Source organism: Ceratotherium simum, chromosome 18, assembly GCF_057802395.1.
Source record: "Ceratotherium simum simum isolate JZ-2026a chromosome 18, ASM5780239v1, whole genome shotgun sequence".
NCBI classification, from domain to species: Eukaryota; Metazoa; Chordata; class Mammalia; order Perissodactyla; family Rhinocerotidae; genus Ceratotherium; species Ceratotherium simum.
The window spans coordinates 48,393,193-48,415,223 of record NC_141917.1 but is presented as its reverse complement, the minus strand read 5'-3'; the positions used below and the strand labels follow the sequence as shown (position 1 = coordinate 48,415,223).

At 32.8% G+C, this 22,031-nt stretch overlaps 1 protein-coding gene across 3 annotated transcripts in view; it reads right to left on the bottom strand.

Annotated features, from left to right (window-relative positions):
• The window catches only part of KIF2A (kinesin family member 2A), a 65,193-nt gene that overhangs the window by 4,719 nt on the left and 38,443 nt on the right, over nucleotides 1–22,031 (bottom strand). Inside the window, exons 4-18 of one of the 3 annotated variants that reach the window (XM_087443315.1) lie at nucleotides 20,740–20,794; nucleotides 18,557–18,679; nucleotides 17,879–17,979; nucleotides 15,998–16,093; nucleotides 14,430–14,484; nucleotides 13,880–14,042; nucleotides 11,378–11,468; nucleotides 11,180–11,243; nucleotides 10,515–10,606; nucleotides 10,003–10,145; nucleotides 9,423–9,627; nucleotides 8,571–8,681; nucleotides 7,455–7,522; nucleotides 4,229–4,342; nucleotides 3,183–3,333 (exon numbers count right to left, since the gene is read on the bottom strand). In XM_087443315.1, the coding sequence (XP_087299441.1) occupies nucleotides 3,183–3,333; nucleotides 4,229–4,342; nucleotides 7,455–7,522; nucleotides 8,571–8,681; nucleotides 9,423–9,627; nucleotides 10,003–10,145; nucleotides 10,515–10,606; nucleotides 11,180–11,243; nucleotides 11,378–11,468; nucleotides 13,880–14,042; nucleotides 14,430–14,484; nucleotides 15,998–16,093; nucleotides 17,879–17,979; nucleotides 18,557–18,679; nucleotides 20,740–20,794 (1,632 nt within the window). The remainder of the gene's footprint in view (nucleotides 1–3,182; nucleotides 3,334–4,228; nucleotides 4,343–7,454; nucleotides 7,523–8,570; nucleotides 8,682–9,422; nucleotides 9,628–10,002; nucleotides 10,146–10,514; nucleotides 10,607–11,179; nucleotides 11,244–11,377; nucleotides 11,469–13,879; nucleotides 14,043–14,429; nucleotides 14,485–15,997; nucleotides 16,094–17,878; nucleotides 17,980–18,556; nucleotides 18,680–20,739; nucleotides 20,795–22,031) is intronic. The other 2 variants (XM_087443313.1, XM_087443314.1) reach the window with 2 other exon arrangements.

Genomic DNA, 22,031 nt, shown 5'->3' with positions numbered 1-22,031 from the left:
ATACTTGAAAAGTTATAAAAGAGTAGTTTTCCTATGTTATTTACAAAAATATCATTTAGAAATGGAGGAAGCTTGAATGGTAAAGACTACTAAAATATAATATGAAAGGCAAAGCCACAATTTCTTTTCATGGGTCAAAAATTTAATGTAACACTCAATAAGACACCCCAAACCTAACCAGATCAGTAAGGGATAGTTTTCACTTAACCCAGGCTTTATTGCAGAATTACTCTAAAAAAGCCATCTCTTTTGGAATAGTGCAACTTTTTAAAAATACATTTATTATAAGGCTATATATATACTGAAATATTTCCTCAGTATTATTTACTTTTCACTAATAATTTAAATGATATACGTCTTAAATTTCTTTTCATCAGAACAGAGATGTGAAGAGAATGTTTTTCATGACTGTGACTATCAAATTAGTGTTCTGAAGGTTTCATCTCTCACTAAATCTTTTTTTTTTTTTCCTGAGGAAGACCAGCTCTGAGCTAACATCTATTGCCAATCCTCCTCCTTCTTTTCCCCAAAGCCCCAGTAGATAGTTGTATGTCATAGCTGCACATCCTTCTAGTTGCTGTATGTGGGACACCGCCTCAGCATGGCCCGAGAAGCGATGCGTCGATGCGTGCCCAAGATCTGAACTCGGGCCACCAGTAGCAGAGCGTGCACACTTAACTGCTAAGCCACGGGGCCGGCCCCTCTCACTAAATCTTAATTTCCAAATTGCACTATATAATTTGCTTACCAGTTTTTACAGAAATTTTAATTGACAAGTCACAACTTTTACTTAAAATTGTTTTATAAAACGTGAGTAGAAAAAGCAACATTTTTCAATAAAATACACGATTCTAAATATATGTGCATATTTTGGTGAACTGAAATATTACAGGTAGACATTTGACTCTTTCATCAATAAGCTACCATCCCTACAAGTTTATATAATCAAGTTGGCCAAAGAACTGCTTATCTTCCCTTTGGGGAAAGAAGCATCTGCTTTTCATCAGGACATGCAGGGATTATTCTCGCATATTCTCTCTCTCTGATAAATACACACTCAACCACCTTTACTCATTTTATCCGCCACCTCCCCACCAAGCCCAGAATGTCCTCTTTCTTTCCTTTGCTTCAAGATATTATGCAAGTTCCTATCACTTCCATGTAGCCTAGTGAGAATACTTTTTTGTCTATACAACTACTCCTGGAATTCTAATGCAGTCGATTATCCTCTAGTTGGTCTACCCATATTAATTTTATCTCTAGGGCATGTCTTAGACACTATCGCATTTTAACCTACCTTGTTAAGACTTAATAGAGCAACAAGGATATGTACACATGCACCAATACTTAACTAAAGGCTAATGTTGAACCATCTCAAGATAGTTCCCTGGGGATGGCAACGTTGAAAGAAATCCACACTCTCTCAGATATGGAGGAGACTGCAAGAACTCATGATGTCATGCTTAAAGCCTCTGGATTAGTTCTGTTCACCCAGCCAACCTCTCCAAATTAAGGTCCGGCAGAGACCCAATATATCCAAGAATAAAATGGAAAAGATCTGTTACAGGGAGTGCCTATCTTGTTCTGGTTTTCCATATCTTTGGTAGGCACCATATCTAGGTACAATGCAGGGTTTGCTTTAAGAATTCTAAAACCAACTACGGTCTCCTTCAAAACTTTTGGGGACAGAGGATGGACTGAGGCCAGAATCTCATTTTTTTGTTCTTTATCTTCTATGGTTCTAAGTTTAGAACTCATACTTTAAACTGGGTTTCTCAACTTTGGCACTACTGACATTTTTTGAGGGAGGGGGAAGGCTGTCCTGTGCATTGTATGATGTTGAGCAGCATCCCTGGCCTCTAGCCACTAGATGCTAGTATCATCACCCCAGGTGCAACACCCAAAAACGCCTCCATACATTTTTCCCTGGGGGCCAAGTCACTCCTGGCTGGGAATTGCTGCATTAAGCCATGCTTTATTAACAGAGAGTAATTTGGAACAAAAGTAGTATGGCCAGTTGTTACTCTAGAATATTTTGGACTTCTAAATACCTGCTAGAGGGAATAAAAACATTAACTTAAGTTATATTGTTTCCAAAGAATACTTTATTGTAGCTAGCAATAAATTTAGTTGACATAAGATATGGCTCTGGAATAAGAAAGACCAAGGTTTCAATCTCGCCTGGCTTCAGCACTTATTACTTATATGATCTGAGTCAAGTTACTTAACCTTTTACAAAATCAGTTAGAAAGCAGGGATAATTATAGTACCTACCACATGGAGTTGTGAAGATTACATCAGACAATATGTAATATGTTTAGCAAATGTATGTTATATAGTAAGCAACTAATAAATGCTACCTTTTATCATTATGAGAAAATGCCACTGTAGGATTCTTAGTGGGAAAAGAATGATATAAAAGTGGGAAAAGAATGATATAAAAATATATAGCTTATGAATTTAAAAAGTGAAGTTAAGTAACTATATAAGTAACTTTTACATCTCACATACAGAAAGGAATCCCCTCAGATTAAAGTAATTAGATGGAAATGTGTATTATTTATGCTTTTCGGTTATTTCTTTATACCTCTTTGACCTTATACAAGGGGCACATATTTTATTATTATTTTTTGAGTAACTGGGGAATCAAAATTTTAAATTATGAAATGTCACTAAACATTTCAAACATGTAGAAAGCAACCAGATTTAACAAATGTTAGCATTTGCCAAGTTTGATTTTTGATATAGTTCAGGCATCCTTTTAAATATGTAAGTGTCCATAGGTTATTTTGCTTTTAAGCTTTATATATATGTGTAATTCTTAAACTAGTTTTCCCCCTATATTACTTTAAAAATCCCTAAATTTTAATATTGGTATAAAATCTCAAAAAAAAGAAGTTTTAGATCAGGGGTCGGCAAACTTTCTTAAAGGACCAGATGGTACGTATTTTGGGCTTGTGAGCCATGTGGTCTTCGTCACTTCTGTTGTGGTAAGAAGGCAACCTGACAACATGTCAATTAATGAGCGTGGCCATGTTTCAGTACAACTTTATTTGTAAAAACAGACGGCTGGCCCATAGGCTGTAGTTTGCTGACCCGATTCAGATGATAGTTTTCAATTATTAAATTCTGCTACTGATGAACTAAAGATTAGATAATTACAACTATATTAAGTCACTCACATTTTGTTCACAAAGAAGTTTTAGATCATCTCTCTGAGGGGAACTCCCCACACCCCACTGCGCCTCTAAGTCATCGATCTGATTTGGTGGATGGTGCATTATTGGACGGACATCACCAGCAGCAGCTGGATCCACAGTCAGTTCTTTCACCCTATAAACACATAAGGTATCTAAAATTAACAAAGACTCATGTAGAGGAACAAGAAAATACCAACCTATTCAATATAAAGGCAATTCAATAACATACTAAGATTGATGATGTCAGCTTTCCAGATCAAATTTACCTCAAATCTGTGGAAACACTAAAGGGATGTTTAGCTGTTTAACTTGAAGAATTTACTTAGGTAACTTTACAATTACTTCAAACATAATTATTGTGCATAATAAATGAGAATTAGCAAAATATGTAGTTTCAGTATTTCAAAGTAAGTAAGAGACTGTTGTTGCACTTAAATTATATGAACAGAAAAATGCTAACAATGGCACTCAGATCAATAAATAGATCATTGCTGAAATCAGAGAATTTCATACACTTTGCAGATTTTTGGTAGTTATAATGCTCAATTAAAATAGCTACATGTGAAATAATCTTATGTCTAATGTATAAAGATTATAAGATGTAAAGTTCTATCATTTAAAAAATGTTTACCCATTACTTAAATTTACACATTTGGGAAAGGGTACACTTTCTAAGTCAAGAGGATCCTTGCAGATAAGGAAATCTGCAAGAGCCTAGAGAATAAAGGTGACTTTTCATTTTAAACAAGACAGTTTATCTTTCAATGGTAAATATGCAAAGATGACATCATCCTTAAAAATATGAGGGGAAATAGGAAGCCTGAATTCTAAATCAATATTTTAAAGCAAATGAATTAATAAAGTACGTAAAAATGAAGATCATGCAGTATAACCACCACCTGCCAAATGAAATGAAAATGAAAAATAAAATGGCTGAGGACAAAAGAAGTATAAATGAAATATTTATATATAGCACAATTTAAAAGAAATTATTTAAATAAACATCTTATGTATAGAATGAAGTAGACCTGGTAATCGAAGGAGAAAAGTCGTCATACTCATAAGAAGGAGAGAGATCAGGGCGACTGCCACTACCCTGTGAGAAGGGAATGTCTGATGGACTAATTCCAAACTCCTTTACTCTGCAGCACCAAAACAGCAACAAATTAAAAGAAAATGCTCTTGTAAAGACAGCAATGCACATTTCAAGTTTTCATTTAGTACTCAGTTTGATTTCTTTAGAAAAGGATATCAACATTGTTATGACTTATTGTATTTTTAAAATAATCAATTTTAAGAGGTTTTTGAACCTCTGTCCTATTGATTCCCTACTCCATAGTCTTTACTTTCTGGTGTATTTTCATGATCCTTCCTAGAAGTTTAACTGGACCATCATCTAAATTTGAAATACCTCTTATTTAATTACATGACTACTCAATCGAAGTTTCTTGTGTAGTCAATACCATGAATATTTTATTGGCAGTTAAGTCATTAACACTCTTGCAGTATTTTCAAACAGGACACAAGAGAATTAAGTCCTAATGGCATCCATTGTTTGTAATGAATTAACTTCTTTCTGATGCATCTAGAATGGTATTTGCTATGAAGCATCCTTGGTACAAATTGAGAAAACAGTCACTCAAATATATTTTCTGTGCTTGGTGATTCAGATGAAGAACCCTGGCTGAGAAAAGCCTTTAGCAATGGAATTTAAATTGCTTTTCTAATGTCTCTAATAGTTATATTTAACCAAATTATTGCTTTTCTGACCCAATCTTTGTGATTCCCTATGTCCCTTTGGGCCTATCTCATTTCATAACAGTAGGCAATATTTATTAAGTACTTTCTATATGTCAGATATTATGATTAGTAATTTTTAGGCGTTATATTATTTAATCCTTATGACAATCTTGTGATATTATTATTGCCATTTTACAGATGAGAAATTGGCTCAGAGCAATAAAGTATCTCACCTAAGAGGTCATTCAATGAGAATGTGGCATAACTGAGGTTCAAACCTAGCTCTAAGTACAAACCTTATGTTGTTAAAACACTTCAATACACTAACCATATTTTCTGTTTTTTTCATTACCTTTCTTAGGTTGAACTAAATGAAATTACTGTTTTTATAGGTCAAAAATAGTCATATAGCTCAAACTAATAATTTCATGTAGATCAAACTAATACATTTCTTCTACTTACAATCTTTCTTTGACCTATTGGTAATGTCTACCATCAACGGTTCCATACTGGATTCATCTGCTCTTCATCCTTTATGGTCACTTTGGAAAGCTTAGATTGACCATATATGCTGACGAATCTAAATTTCTAATACTGACTTAACTCTTTTTACTCCCAACTCCATTTCTTATTTTACAATTATTTCAGAATCTCCTAATTTAGATACCCTATTAGCCCCTAACCACACCCTTTCCTCTATTCAAAGCCCTCATGCCCAACCTAAACTACACTATATGCAGGAATTATATTCCTCAAATGAGCTATCAAGGGAGCTCGAAAATCTCTATTCCTAGCGATTTGGAAATAAAGGACAGAATTATTTGTCCCAGATGGTTAGTTATATTGCGAATGAAATACATTACATGTTAATAGATTAAAACATTTTACTTGGACCTAAACAAACTAGAGGAATGGCCAGATACAGGATTTTCACATTAGGGGGATTCTTTTGCAGCCACAAGTCTAGAGACATGGAGGATTTTTATTTGTTTTAATTCTACAACATGGCAATATTCCACTACACTAAGCTGTCCTTTATTTCTCCCATGAACAATTTTGAAATGAGAAGGATTTTAAATTAATGATAAAAACCCCACAATACCAAAAATGTTCACTACAAAGATCAATTAAAAATATTATAAAGTTTTGCAGCTAGGAGCACATAATTCAAAGCTTAAAAGGGATTAAATTTAGAAATAAAGTTCTATTATATTTCTAGGGAAGTTATTATCTTTTAATATCTTTTTACAAAAGGTCAATGGGTTTCTACTTTCCAACAGTTTTTACTATGATTAAAAAAAGTCTCTTCGGTTGAAGCAAAAGCAAGAGACAAAAGAACAAAGGTTATGATCTCATTTATGTAAAGTTCAAATACAGCTACCCATGTTGTTCAGGGATACATTCATAGGTAGTGAAACTTTTTAAAAAAGAGAAAGAAAGAAAAACGAGAAAATTATTCCACAGAAGTCAGGACATTGGCTACCATGGGGTAGAGACTAATGGATTTGGGCATGTTATTCAGGATTCGTGATCAGGAAGGGACACATGGGGAACTTTCTAGGGAGCTGGAAATGTTCTACTTCCCGATCTGATGACAGGAATTTTCACTTTAGAAGTATTCATTAAATTATTCACTTATATTTTAGATATTTTTCTGTAGGCAAATATATTTCAGATTTTAATAAAAGATTAAAAATAAATTTTCCATAGTGATTAAAACAATGAAAAGGGACAAATACTTGTGTTCAGCAAAATTAGGAGACTCTCCACATTAGATATGGAATATAAAGAGGAATTTTATCTCTTGGTTAAAATCACAAATGCAATGTCATAATAGAAACTTAAAACTAGTCATTAAAAATCAGAGCAATGGCAACAATCTACGGAACAAATATAAATATGCCCATCACAATCCAAAATTCCAAGGACAGTTCATGACTCTAAGGAATAAACTGCTTTTTGTCCTTTCATCTGTAATAATCCAGTTGTCTATTAAAGTTTGTAACACTACTGACATGAATAATAAAATGTAACCCATATAATATGAACACCAGAAAGAACTGTACTATCACTACTTATTCAAACCCTAGATTCCCCATGTATAACACTTAATATTATCAGAAATAATATTCAGCATATAGTAAAACAATTTAAGAAATACAGACTGGCCCCCTTATACTCATTTACTTTAGAGTCTTAATATAATAGAAAGAATTGGCATGACTTAAATGTAGTAAAATATTATGAAATGTAACTTGGTTAAATGGAAAAATATAATCATGTTCTAGGATAGAAAGATTCTATTAAAAATATAAATCTCTTCCCAAGTTACACATTTCCAATTACTTTTAGAACTTGACAAAATGATTCTAAATTTCATCAACTAACAATATGCAAAATTTCTTTTGAAAACTGAAAGAACAATGTAATAAAATTTACCCTATCAGATATTAAATCAAACCATATACTGTTCTACTCCCCTCAAATTTCAAAATAGATAACCATTTCTCATACCTATTTGCATATCTTAATGTATTAAGAGTATTTTCACAGGATGCCATTCCTGGAGAGATTGTGGCAATCTATGGGGGAAAAATGCAAAGGTAAAGAAAGTGTTATAAATGATGAAGATAGCAATACTGACACATAGCTCATTAAAGTCTAATCTTAATATAGTTATCTAAAACAACTTATTAATGATACCTGAACTCCAAGATAATTCTGTAATTCCATCTCATACCCATAATCAGATAATAATTATAAACGCTGGTTAAAATATAAACAACTCTCTGAAGGCACCAGAAAATGATCAAAATCAGACAGAAAGTGGAGGTCAATATCTAGAAGAAGTGAATAGCACCAAGTGACTGCGCTCTTCCCTCTTTTAATGCTTTTTTGCCTAAGGGCAAGCCCCACTGCTGTCACACAGGACAACTGAAACTTCATTAGAAACCTGGAGTTTCACTGGTTAAGAAACTAAAGGACCGAGTTTGGAGGTGGGGACCACAGCAGCTGGAAAGTGAAGTTTGTCCTAGAAGAGAGAAAACCACAGAGCAAGAAACTCCAATTCTGCATATAAACTGCCTAAATCTCTGGCTGACCCCTGAACTAGGAAAACACCAGGCTGACTTCAAGCAACATAGCTAGTCTAGGAGAGCTAAATAAAGATTTCAATTTCAGTTGCTGTCCACAGCAGGGTAGATAAGAGTTTGGTGTAAGTTCAGCGAAGTTAACTTCCTGCTAAAGCAACAAAAATATCAATAATCTTTAGACGAACCTAAAAGAATCCAGAGTGTCTATGAGGTATTAATTCATAATGAAAATGATATAATCCAAAATTACTAGATATATGAACAAATAGAAAAGTCTGACCCATACTCAAGGAAAACAGAAATCAATAGAGACCAACCTCAAGAAGTCTCAGATGTTGGAATCAGTAGAATGTATTATAACTGCAATATAATCCTCTCTATCAGACTGACAGGGACCACATCTTAAGTACCACTGTATCTCTCACAATAGAAGGATTTAAATGATTGTCATTAATGTATATTATAATTTTCCCATAGATATTGCATAATTATTCATTCAGGAGTATAACAAAACAAACGAAACACAAAAATAACTTACCATGCAGGTACGAGAGTTTTCACCTATGAATGAATCTCTTAACACCTGAGTAAGTTTACTTGCTCGAAAAGGAGTGTGAGGTTTATTTCTACCTAAGGCTCTGATGCACTCCTGAAAATTAAGAAAGCAAGTTTTATAGATTAGGCTTCTATAAAGAGTAATCTTAATTAACACATTTAAAAGATCTCTTAACCATAACCCTAATATTTAAGATTTAATCAGCTCTGAAAATTCTACTAACAGGTTTAAAGCATAGTAAAGATGTTCCCATAAATCCTAATGCAAGAAAATGAAAAAAAAAAACAACAACCAACAATCTACTTTATTATACCAAAAGATTCTTCTGGAGACCATGACTAGTGTTTAGAAGTGACAGGCACTTAGGATAACTATAAAAAGTTAAACTTTTAAAGTGGCACTACAAAAGATAAAACACAGAATGTCTTCTTGTAGTCCTGCCAATCTTTCCTTTTCTAGTCAGGGAAGAGATATAATACTGGCCTAATTTTTTGAAAGCCATTCCTCATTTTTCTGACAAACTATTTCTTAGCTCAGTTTTGTGGCTCCTTGCCCTCCTCCAAGAAAATATGACTGATTAAGGCCGTCTGGAATCTCCCTAAGTAGCCTCAAAACTGGCCTGCCAACTAACAGATCCTTTATCCTAAAAAGAATGAATAATATGTGTAAAGAAAACTTCTGGGCACAAAATAAATCTATAACTGCAAATATAAACAACTGAATTTTGATAACCTCTCTTACTTATTAAACTAAGCAAGTACTATTTTATAGCTGAGTAAACAAAATTAAAGTCAAAAGTAAAAAACTCTTCACAATTAAACACGTTTTGTTTACCTTGAGTGCTAAAAGGCTTTTGTTAATTTCAGCACCTTCAAGCCTAGTTTGCCTGTCTGCACTGGAAGTATCAGCTCCTCTTTCATTTCCAGCCAAATCGATGAGAGAAAATTTGCCATGTAGTTTTCCTTTCCTTCTAAGAATAATCTGAAACACTGCATGGCTCCGAGATGAATGTGCATTTGCAGAAGTTTGACCGGATGTTCTACAATGTGATTAAGGACGCTTTGATACATAAAAACTTCAATTTATACGTTCAAACCACAGTATTTCCATTTAAAAAGCAAAAAACTATCCAGTTTTCATCATTTAAACATAAAAGAGACATTTTGAGTTAACCACACTTAAACATAACCAGATTTACACAATTTAATCTGACATACTTCTAGTATATTTGTAGTACCATCAATATAGTAGATGTCATTCAAAGTTTACATGTAACAAAAAAGGTTTTATGAACAATGATTTTTACTTCCAAGATGCACTGAATAGCATCTTACTTTGTTTTTATGTTATACCCAAAGTATCTAAAACTGATTATGAAATTAGGTTTCTCTTTCTTAATTAAAATAAGATTTACCTGCAACTGTTGCCTATGTCAATGAGTTTTAGTACATCTTCAACACATTTGACCTCCCGTTCCTGTAATCCAACCACTTGAACCTGCTGTTTTCCATCTTCTAGCACTCTTAATTTTGTTTTCCTATTCAGTAAGTCAAACACCTATTAAAAAAAAAATTCAAATTAGAAAACTAGCCTGAAAGAAAAAAAGAATCAGGTCTATAAAAATGAGTCTGAGTCTGAAAATTATTTCCAATAATTATAATAATAATTATTGTTAGAATAATGCTTAATATTGAAGTTAAGAGTTTCAAAGGGAATTAAAGAAAATCTCATAATGCAAAATTCTAACATAATATTCTAAATACATATAAAAATTATGTGGTGGCAGTGGTTGCACAATAATGTGAATGTACTTAATGCCACCAAACTTGTACACTTAAAAATGATTAAAATGGTAAATTTTATATTATGCATATTTTAACCACAATTCTAAAAACTAAAAAAATTTTTTTGAAAGTTTCTACTTACCTTTCCACTATAAATTTCAAAAAAGGTTGCATATACTTGAAGTTCTAACTTCTTGTAGTTTGGTTTCTTTAGCATTAAAAAGACATCTCGAGCTGTCAAGAATTTCATATGGAGAAAATTTGTTAAGATGCAACAAATACTATTTTTAAAAAGCAATTCAAATTTTCTATTTTTAGAGGAATCAGTTAATCTTCACCTAGACTAATAATATCAATAATAAAAATGAAGACTAAAGGGAATATTAATTTTACAAAAAAACAGTAACAATTTTTTTACATTTCAGGGTTAGATGCCACTCTCCCCTTCACAGTCAGTAAAAGGATGCTACTACTTATCCTTATAAATAGCATAAAATTATATGTGGTTATAGTAAGGTTACTCTCATAATCATACTAAACGGAAGCATTTCACAAATCAGTTATTCAACAACAAATACTAAGCTCCAACAATGTGTCCAATTACAATGACACAAATATAATCAAGATTTCTGTCCCCAAAGCACAGTTCTTCTCGAGCAGTCTGATAACCTAAAATTGACATAATATACAGAAAGTATAGCATTATAGTTACCTTTAAAATCTTGGACAATATTTTCAAGTCTCATTTCAAAGCCACCTGAATAATATTCAAGAATATTACAAATGATATGCAAAAAGGACAGTTACCTGCTAATGCATAAATTCCTTTAGAACAATCTTGATTCTTTCCCGAAAAGTCACCTCCCATAGTCTATATATTGAAAAGAAAATAAATAATAATAGACATTATTCAGGAATAAACCTTAAGAATTTAGGTCTTAGAATTAAGCTGTAAGGAAAATAAACTAGCTTCATACCAGGATGTAACTATAATGAATTACTTACATGAGTTTTTCCACTTCCAGTCTGCCCATAAGCAAAGCATGTAGCCATTCCTCTTTCAAATATAGTTTCCACTAGTGGTCTAGCTGTAAACCTTAAAAATAAAATGCACCAGTGAGAATGTGCCGTCAATATTTAAATTAAACCAATAACAAATAAAAGTAGTACCAAGTCTTAATAAAAGAAAGTTATACCAAGATTTTTAACAAATCAATGGGCTCAACTGTGAGGCCACAATTGAACCTAATGATTTGTTAAAAATTTAAATAACCATATCATAGAATTGCTTAAAGCTCTTTAAAGCATAATTTCAAACAATAATTCCATAATAAACAATGGTCACAATAATAATGGACAGAAAAAAACTGATAGCAACTGAGCTAAGACATATTGAGAAGACAATAGGAAAATTTTTAAAAATAACAACAGAAGATGGTAATATTAGCCAGACAAGTAAAATATTTTAATGAAAACCAAAAAAAAGCTTCAAAAGTTTCAACAGAAACAGAATCAAAAGAGTGGTAATCTCAACAGAGAAAAGCAAAGGGGAAAAAAACTACAAAAACATTATCTAAGACCATCTAAGCTAGTAGAAAAGTGATAAGATTTCCTCAAATGTGGATAAGTAAATATAAATTATGCTTATAAGATACTGAGTTTTGAGTTGACAGTCTTGATTCAGGAAAAAGATGCCAAAATATTACGGTTTGGATTATTTTTCAAATATAGTGGTGTAATCACTGCTAGAGTTAAAATAAAAAGGGAAGAAGGGACAAAAAACACTTCACTGAGCAGAGCACTGAACAAATCCACTTTTTATATAGGCTTCAAAATAATATATATAGAACACTTTACACAGTTCTGACTTTTTTTAAAAAAGGCACAGCTGGAGAAGGTACAGAACAAAAGGAGCAGAAAAAAGTTCTGGTCAAACAGAACTAGAAATAAGTTTGCAGAGTGATTAGACCAAAAAAGGCCTAACTCCTCAATCCTTAAAAGTTAACTATAAGAGAAAGGGGATAGGATCAATACTGGTAAAGTTAAGAAGCATAAATACAGGGTGAAACACAGAATGTTTACTAAATCTAGCATACATACAGAAACATACCTTTATTAAAACGATTTATTGAAAATGATTATAAAAGTCAAAAAGACATTTTATGAGACAGGAGTGGCAGTAGAGAAGGGAGTGAGGGGGAAAGAGAGGACTCTGCTCTCAGAAAGGTAAAACATATACAATTTATAATTATTCCATTTTAAAACAACTTGACAATATTTCTAACGTTCACATGTTCTTAAATTTTGTCCTTTTTTTTTTTTTTTTACAACTGAACTCCCAGTTTACTGGCTTAAAACCATGAAACTGGTCTCAACAGTATTTCATTTTTAACATCTTCAGTTCTTAGGACTCATTAACTCTTTAACTTTCTGTTTTCCAAACATTTTATAAAGTAAAAGGGCAACAAAACATAGCATTCAATTGAATGCCAAGACAGTTCTATATAGACTGAAATAGCAACGCTCCTAAAACTGACTTGTTAAAATTAGAAGTGAATGTTTACAAACCATGTATGAAAATCTAAATTTGGCATAAAAATTTGGGATATCAATGTATAATACATATAAGTTTGAGTTGTTTATAAGTTGAATATGTGAACATACAGGAATTTCATGCACTAAAACTATTCCAGGGCCGGCCCCGTGGCTTAGCGGTTAAGTGCTACTGGCGGCCTGGGTTCAGATCCCGGGCGCGTGCCGATGCACCGCTTCTCCGGCCATGCTGAGGCCACGTCCCACATAAAGCAACTAGAAGGATGTGCAACTATGACGTACAACTATCTACTGGGGCTTTGGGGAAAAAAAAGGAGGAGGATTGGCAATAGATGTTAGCTCAGAGCCGGTCTTTCTCAGCAAAAAAAAAGAGGAGGATTAGCATGGATGTTAGCTCAGGGCTAATCTTCCTCACAAAAAAAATAATAAATAAAACAAATAAATAAATAAATAAAACTATTCCACATCTTAAAGATGATAAAAATTTGGCACATTGCAAGTAGATTTACAGAACTTTTTTTTCCTTAAGTGGTAGCACATACATGCTAAATAAAGATTTAGACAAATAAATGACTGATGTATAACAAATATTTCACATTTCTTTACTAGTACAGAGATTAAAAAGTAAAAAATAGAAGTGTTCTTCTTTTAATCACATCCCATTCCCAGAAGTACAGAAAATGTCAACATTTTCCAGAAATTTCCTAGCCATATACACAGTTTGTGAGATATGTATATATTAAGTTAATCAGTAGTAAAAACTATGATTTTGGGGCACATGAAAGAGAATGTTAATATTCCTTATAGTGTTTATTACATATTCTTCTTTGTTAAAACTCAGAATAAAAAAGCATATTACACGTCTGGAAAGATATGCCAAGATCAATACGTTTCAAGGTGGTGATGAACACACAGTATAAGAACAAAATCCTGATGCAAAGCAAATTTACCTACCTGTAAACCATTTCATTAGGAGCTGAGTCATCAAAGGCATAATCAAAACGAAACGTTTGGTTTTCTAGGTACCTTGTTAAATCTACTTTTTGTTTTGGTTCATGTACCATCACAACATCTTTACTAGGGATTGTGATTACATCAAGATCTTTCATTTGTGTTTCTAAAAGAATAAATGAAAATCAATGCCCAGTAATTTTCACAGCATTTAAATTAAAGTACAAAAATTATTTTAAGTAGTAAGAATTTAGATAAAAGTAATAAGTTCTATAAATATAAATATCCCATAAATATGCCATTCAATAAGACAGAATAGTTCAACAAAAAAGTAAAAAATCAAGATTTCTGTGAAGCAAGAACCAAGAATGGCAATGATTCATATAGCAATAACAAATCAACAGATCTAACTATAGAAATCTGCCTAATGGTTATATATAAATGAAACGATTTACATTTAACTCTTCCAAACCAATCTGATTTCTGCTATTATCAAAATAAATTACAAACAGGACGAAATCAATCTTTCATTAGAGGTCAATAAGCATCATACCTTTTTTATTGAGTGGTCGTTTTCTTACACAAACACATATCCTATGTTCATCAATCTAGAAATAAAATATTTTATTTCAGTGATTATCAGTGGTATGTAAGTCAATGGTGGTATGAAAAGTCAATTGTGCAATATTTCCTCCAGACGTTTTAGAAATTTATGCATAGCATAAACAGGATAAGTAAGCTTTAAAAACAAATTAGCTTGCATAAATTTAGTATTTATCAGACATTATTTCTAAAATTCAGAGTATAATGGAAACACCACCATTTGGCAAACCATTAAGGAAATAACTTTGTAGAGGGCACTACTATTCTTAGTAGCATTAGGTTCATGTTAAGAAGCTGCCTTACTCACTTCAAGATGTGCTGTATAGAACAAAAGTAAAATTTCCTACCAAGTGGCATATTTTCAGGTTGATTATAGGGAAAATTGTTGGCAAAGATAACTAACTATAGACAAGAAACACAATTCTCAGAAAATTATTAAGCAAAATAATTTGAACAATTTTATAATGTCAATTCTTACACATAAGTATTTTTTTCATAAAACTTATGTTCCCAATAATTGCCTTTTAATAATAATTAACATAAAGCAGGAATTGGCAAAGTATGGACTGCAGGACTAATCTGGCCCACGATACCTGCTTTTGTAAAGCTTTACGAAAACAGTCTCGCCCATTCATTTATGGATTGTTTTAAGGCTGCTTTCATACTACAAAGGCAGAATTGAGCAATTGTAACAATGACCATAAGGTTCACAAAGCCAAAAATATTTACTATCAGGCACTTTTCAGAAAAAGTTTGCCAATCCCTGTCCTAAAGTATAAGCTCAGATGTAGTAGGTTAAACACATGGAGGGGTAGGCAAGGACTAAAATATATGAAATGCAAATGTTATGAAGAGCAACTCCATCAAATCCTATATATCTGCCTAACACAAATGTACTTTGCGTATCCAATACGTTCTGTATACACTAGGTCAGATGGATTATTTTTCATAAGTACCAATTACTCACAAAAGTATTGCCTGTCCAATAAATCCTCATTCTTCAACAGGAAAGCAAGTGAGTACTAAGACAGCAGAACATTTTTCCAGCACTAGATTTCTGGTCTACTGTAGTCCTCAACAAGCATCACTTCTTGTTAAAAGCCAGACTAACATTTATTTAAAATAAAAAACTAACTAAGTAAATTGGAATGACAGTGGGATCTATAGCCCGAGCCAAAGAGGAAATAAGCTTGAAATTGAGATCAAAGTATAAGCGATGGTCAGAAAGCAAATGGGGTCCCCTGACATCATTCCTTTAACTCCTACTCTGCCCTACTAGAGACAGGGAGGCTTTGTTCTGAAACGGGCATCTCTCTGGGAAGCATGTCTGATATACCAAATTATGGGAGACAAGCATAAATGTGATTTCTTCATTTTCTTCTTAAAACATGGGGAATGAGCACCCATAAAGAGAAGAAAAACTACACAGCTAAACACAATATTAATTTAGCGGGCATCAAACATGTTTTCATTTATAGCATAAAAAGTTGTAGAGCAATGCTTTACAAAGAATCTTACAGGATCTGCTGTTGTTAACGGTCTATAATCCAAACTTCCTCTGAAGTCTCTGATCATACACATAATTTCATAATTTGGGTTTGTAGCATCAACATCCTATAAGAAGACAGAGAGAATTCATTTATTATAATTACAATAATATGGTATCTGTTATATTTATGCTCTATATGGTTTGAAAATTACAATTAAACTAATAGATTGTATCATTTGTCATAGCCAAGCCCAAACTCAAACTGGAGATGTGATATAATTTAGTTTCAGAGTTCAGGATTAATAATACTTTCATAGTAATCACTTTCATAGTAAAAACACAAAGCTGTTAGTCTACACGCATTCTGTTAACTCCAAACCAAACATTCATCATTAAAGCCACTCTTGACCTATTTCAAAAATTCATCTGTTGTACATATACCTTAATTATCCTAGAAAATGGAGCAAAAGAGAAATAGTACTCATCTTAAACATCAATAAAGAACTCTAGAAAAGCTGAAATTCTAGAAAAGTTCATTTAATCAAATTCTTCTTCCCAATTCTTAATCCAGTGTTTCAGCAAAGTAGAAATATGGATTCTTTTATGTTCATTTCCTATTTTTGTTGATTCTCTAAAAAAAACTAAGGCATGGTAAAACAGCCCCAAATGGACATGACATAGAATTTAAAGGATCCAAGAGCCAAGATAATATTTTAAATCTTTAAAATTCAAATTACTGAATGCTGACTGCAATTTACTATTTGCTTCAAAACTGAGAAAATTCAACTAGCAATATTAACAACCTCTCCTAGGCATGAGTAATAAATTATTGAACATTATAAGTAAGAAGTCAGATTTTTTTCATATACCATATACAGATTTGCTTTGAATATAACTAAATTTCAAAACTGTTTAATGAAACTTACTTTCAATTAACCTTTTTCTAGAAAATAATACCAACTATGTCAACTGAGAAACAAAATGTAAAGTGAGAATTAAGTGAAAATATTATGAAGTACCCACAGGAAACACCAGGTGGCGTCTGTGCTAAGTATCAGCAGATCTATCTGTTTTGTGTATTACTTATTTCAAAACCCAACTGGTCATTCTCAGAATCACTTTCAGATATAAGCTGATTTATTCAGGCTGAATATTATACTGGTTCCACAATTCCACAATACAACATCTTTATGATTAAGGGCATTTGAACATACTCCTAAATAAAAAAAAAAAAATCCTAATGTTTTATTATAAGAAACAAGTTCTGAGAATATAATAGATACAAAACAAGCACAATAGAGGACTTCTATGTACAATAACAGAATTTCTCATACGTGAAGACCTGTAGAGAGAGAAAAGACCAGTCCTCTATGCAATTTTTCATTGCTAGTAAATAGTCTACTACCATCAAATGGGAACATGAGAGGGGCACAACAGAGACACTCTCGATATCTAGTATAAATTAAAACACAAGCAATTTCCCCCCTTTCATTGTGATACACTGAACTTATTAACCATGGGAAAACAGTAATAAAATTTATAGTATAACCATGTATTTTAACTGGATATTTTTCTGAATGTATTTTTAGGTCTTTCAAAAAGTTCAAAATCCTATTATTTTTGAATGTTATAATATATGCATTAGAATTATGTAACACAATGGCTTATTATTCAAAATGGAACAAACTTTAGGACTAACACATACCTAAAACATGAAAAGTACATGTAGTAAAATCTATTATGATAACTTATTTTCACAAGAGTTTATATTATTCCTCAATATCAATTTAAGGAACTATAATGAAATCTTTAAATGAATGCCTCAACTATTTTTTCATAAACCAATCACTTTCACTGACACAGTCTAACCTTTGGTTGGTGCATAAACAAAATAGGCTTCTATTACAAACCTGGGCTCTCTTTTCTCTAAGTTCTTGCTGTTGTAGTCTCCTTTTTTCTCGTTTTTCTTGTAATTTTTCTACTTCTTTCACACAATTAGATTTTCTACGTGCTGAAAGAAAAAGATGAGCTATAGAAGTATAGTTTTGTTTTTAGAGTACTGTACTTACATAAAAATTTTATGTATAATTTCACCACATACACCAAATAAAGGTACACAGTGACAAAGCATGCCTATGATAACTATGTGAACTTGACTATGAGCTGCTTAACAAAACTAAGAACAGGACAATAAACAAGTAAGAGTCAAGAAAAATGACTCTAACATATCGATACATGTCATCTCTTGGTTTAGAATCACAGATCTTTGAATTGGAAAGGATCTAGAAGCATAAGAATTTATTCTATAATATCTGTCAAATTATCATCTGGCCAGAATTTTAAATTCAAAGCAACTAAAACATTGTTATAATTTCATATTTATAAAAAATTTTCCCTCCAAAATATACATGTAAAAACCCAATTAACAGACTAACCTAACAAAAAAAAATAATTTTCCACTGTGGCAAAATGAAATCTGCAATCAAGTTTTCAATTAGACTGTTTACCATTTGGGAACTTACAAGGATGACCAAGAGAGAATACATGTATGCCTAAAATGACTAATCCTTGATACATGATTTACATACAAGGGGGTCCAAATTCCTTTTTTGCAGCTTGAACTGGAGATATATCTGAAACACTACCATTCTGTTGTGCAGAGGAAGACTGTTCAGGAAGCTGACTAGGCCGTGCACGTGCAGAACCAACCACTGTAAGTGAAAGAAAATTTTTAAATTCATAACTGAAAATTAGTAAAGGTGAACTTTGCTAAAAAGAACAGAGATATCTCAAAAGAACCAATACATAAACTTGCATTAGCAAATTGCCAGGTTTCTACTTACGTGTGTATAAAAAGAACGTATAAATCAACTCTGTCCAATAAACTGACAAGCTAAGAGATTTTCCAAGTAATATGTGCAGACTTAGATTCTAAAATGTAATTTTAGCTACAAAACTCAACCTGAATAATTTACATAAAAACCAAAGCTAAGCTTGATTTTTAATAATCATTTAAAAAATATTAAGTGCAAAATATGAATTTTTTTTTTTTGGTGAGGAAGATTGTCCCTGAGCTAACGTCTGTTGCCAATCTCCCTCTTTTTGCTGAGGAAGATTGTCCCTGAGCTAACATCCGTGCCAATCTTCCTCTTTTTTGTGTGTGGGACGCCGCCACAGCATGGCTTGATGAGTGGTGTGTAGTTCCCCACCCGGGATCCAAACCCACGAGCCGGGGGCCACTGAATGGAAGTGTGCAAACCTAACCACTACGACACCAGGCCGGCCCCCAAAATAAGATTTTTTTTTTTGGCTGAGGAAGACTGGCTCCGAGCCAACATCTCTTGCCAATCCTCCTCCCTTTTTATTCCCCAAAGCCCCAGTAGATAGTTGCATGTCATAGTTGCACATCCCTCCAGCCGCTATATGTGGGATGCGGCACCAGCATGGCTGGAGAAGTGGCGCATCGGCGCGCTCCTGGGATCTGAACCTGGGCTGCCAGCAGTGGAGCGCGCGCACTCAACCTCTAAGCCATGGGGCTGGCCCCAAAATATGATTTTTAAATGCATTCTCATTTTGTTAAAAAATTTACACAATTCAGAAGTACAAAAAAAGTAAAGCCTTGAGTCCTTCAACCCTCTTGATTCCAAACCCTACTCTTGGCTCCTCAAATATGCAAATCTTCGGCAGAGAATTTCCCACCGTGGATGTTATAAAAGTTGAAAAAGGAATATAAAGTTGAATATAAATATCACATTTTACAAAGAAATATAAATTTTCACAAGACTCAAAGGATAGTGTTTAAAAGTGCAGGACTTTCCCTCTAGCTCCCATCTGTCTTCTAATAACTACGCCCATCCTGTCTTAGCATCCATCCGTACAGAGAAACATCAGTATTAGAAAGGATGGTTCTGAACTGCTGAAGAGTAGAAAAGGAATCAACTATGCTTTATATCTCCTGGCTGAGAATATACAGAAGACTTGCAACTAACTACAATTTATACTTGTTCAATTTTTCTTGAGCTCACTCCAAAGTTACCCATGACCCCTTTTGGAAGCCTGTTTACCAGAAAATCATGCAAAACATTGTGATGATTAAATTTACCCTTATGAAATCTAGCAACCGACTACTTTACTCTCCTCAAATCTGAAAAATTATTGGGTAAATGAGATGAATAAAAAATTACATATATCATGGAGTTTCATATTAATCACATACCTTCATAAATCATTTTTTGATATTATTGACATTATTGTATTAGGAAATAAAGAAGATACCAATCTTAAAATTAGCCACATAGGAAGCAACCCAAGTGCCCATCAACTGATGAATGGATAAAGAGGACATGGTATATATACACAATGGAATACTACTCAGCCATAAAAAAAGACAAAATCGTCCCATTTGCAACAACATGGATGGACCTTGAGGGTATTATGTTAAGCAAAATAAGCCAGAGAAAAACAAACACTGCATGATTTCACTCAAATGTGGAAGAGAAACAAACACATGGACAAAGAGAATAGATCAGTAGTTACCAGAGTGGAAGGCATAAGGGGTAAAGGGGTACATATATATGGTGATTGACAAATAATAATGTACAACTGAAATTTCACAATGTTATAAACTATTATGACCCCAATGAAAAAAAAATTAGCCATGTAAAGTTTAAATGAATAATAACATCAAGGGTAATATTTACTTCTGATTTACCTTGTCAGGGCCATACTAAAAAGTCAATAGGAAAAATTAATAGATAAATTTTTACTTTACCTCTATTATCTCTTGGAGGAGGCTCATTCTTAATAGAAGCCACAGTCCGTCGATTCTATAAAAGAGAAAATGTTCATTTTACTTTCCTCTTTACTCCTCATATGTATGTCATAATCAGCTTTCTTTAAACAAAAGGATGTGGATATACGATATAATATAAAAGTAAATGGAGAAAAACTATAAATAATCTTCTAGTGAATTGTTACTAATACTATCCATATTCAAGTTTCTTTATATGAGTATTCCTCCCCCCCTCCCCCAGAAAAAATATTCAGGAATTAGGCACTGCTGTAATGACTTTATATGTATTAAGTCATTTAATCTTCACAACAACACTATGAGGTCATTATTATTGCTATTCTGGTTTCATAGATGAGGAAACTGAAGCAAAGATAAGTTAAGTAATTTCACGGAAGTGTATATTTTTAATCATCACACTATCCTGCCAAAACTATGTAATAAATTTCATCTTTGGATGTCAGGGGGTAATTAATAAAGCATCAGTTTTAAACTTACAGCCCATTGTTAAACTGAAAAATCAAAATACTATGAAATGCACACTGTCAGTTATACTGAAAGGTTTCACTAGACTCTCAAAAACTTCAACACTGCATAGATTAGGGCAGCAGATTTTTTGTCCTATTATTTATTTGCCAAGACTTCATTTTATTCACCTGAAAAAAAAGACATCAAATAATGCAGTTGTTCTCAATGCTAACTGCACATTCAAATCAGATGAGTACTATTAAAAGGATATTGATGCTAGGGCCTTCCTTTGGATAAAATAAAACAATCTCTGGAAGTGGGCCTAGGAATCAGTGTTTTAAAAAATTCTCCAGGTGATTCTAATGCACAGCAAACGTTGCTAAAGACATACCAAGAAGGATAAACTACGAAGATCCTTCAAGGTTGTGAAGACAAATATGAAAACCAGTCACTTTATAAGTGGTAACTAATAACCTTGAAGTAGTGACTCTCAATAGCTGAAATTACATGAATTGAAAATCTGCCTTACATTCACATGCATGGTTTAAAAAGCAGAATGTTTTGTTGATATTTTAAGCATATTTAGATGCTTATGTATGTCTTCCCTGCATCACAGCAAGTTCCTATAGGGTTCAAGCCATGTCATACTCATCTTTGTAGATGACAGAATCAACAACGTAGAAAAATCAACAAATGCTTGTTGAAATGAACACAAAAAATTGCAGATTCAATAACTTTAAGGGACTACTTGGTTTAAAAAGAGTTATATTTTGATACAAAGTTTTAACAGTGAGAAGTTTCAAAAG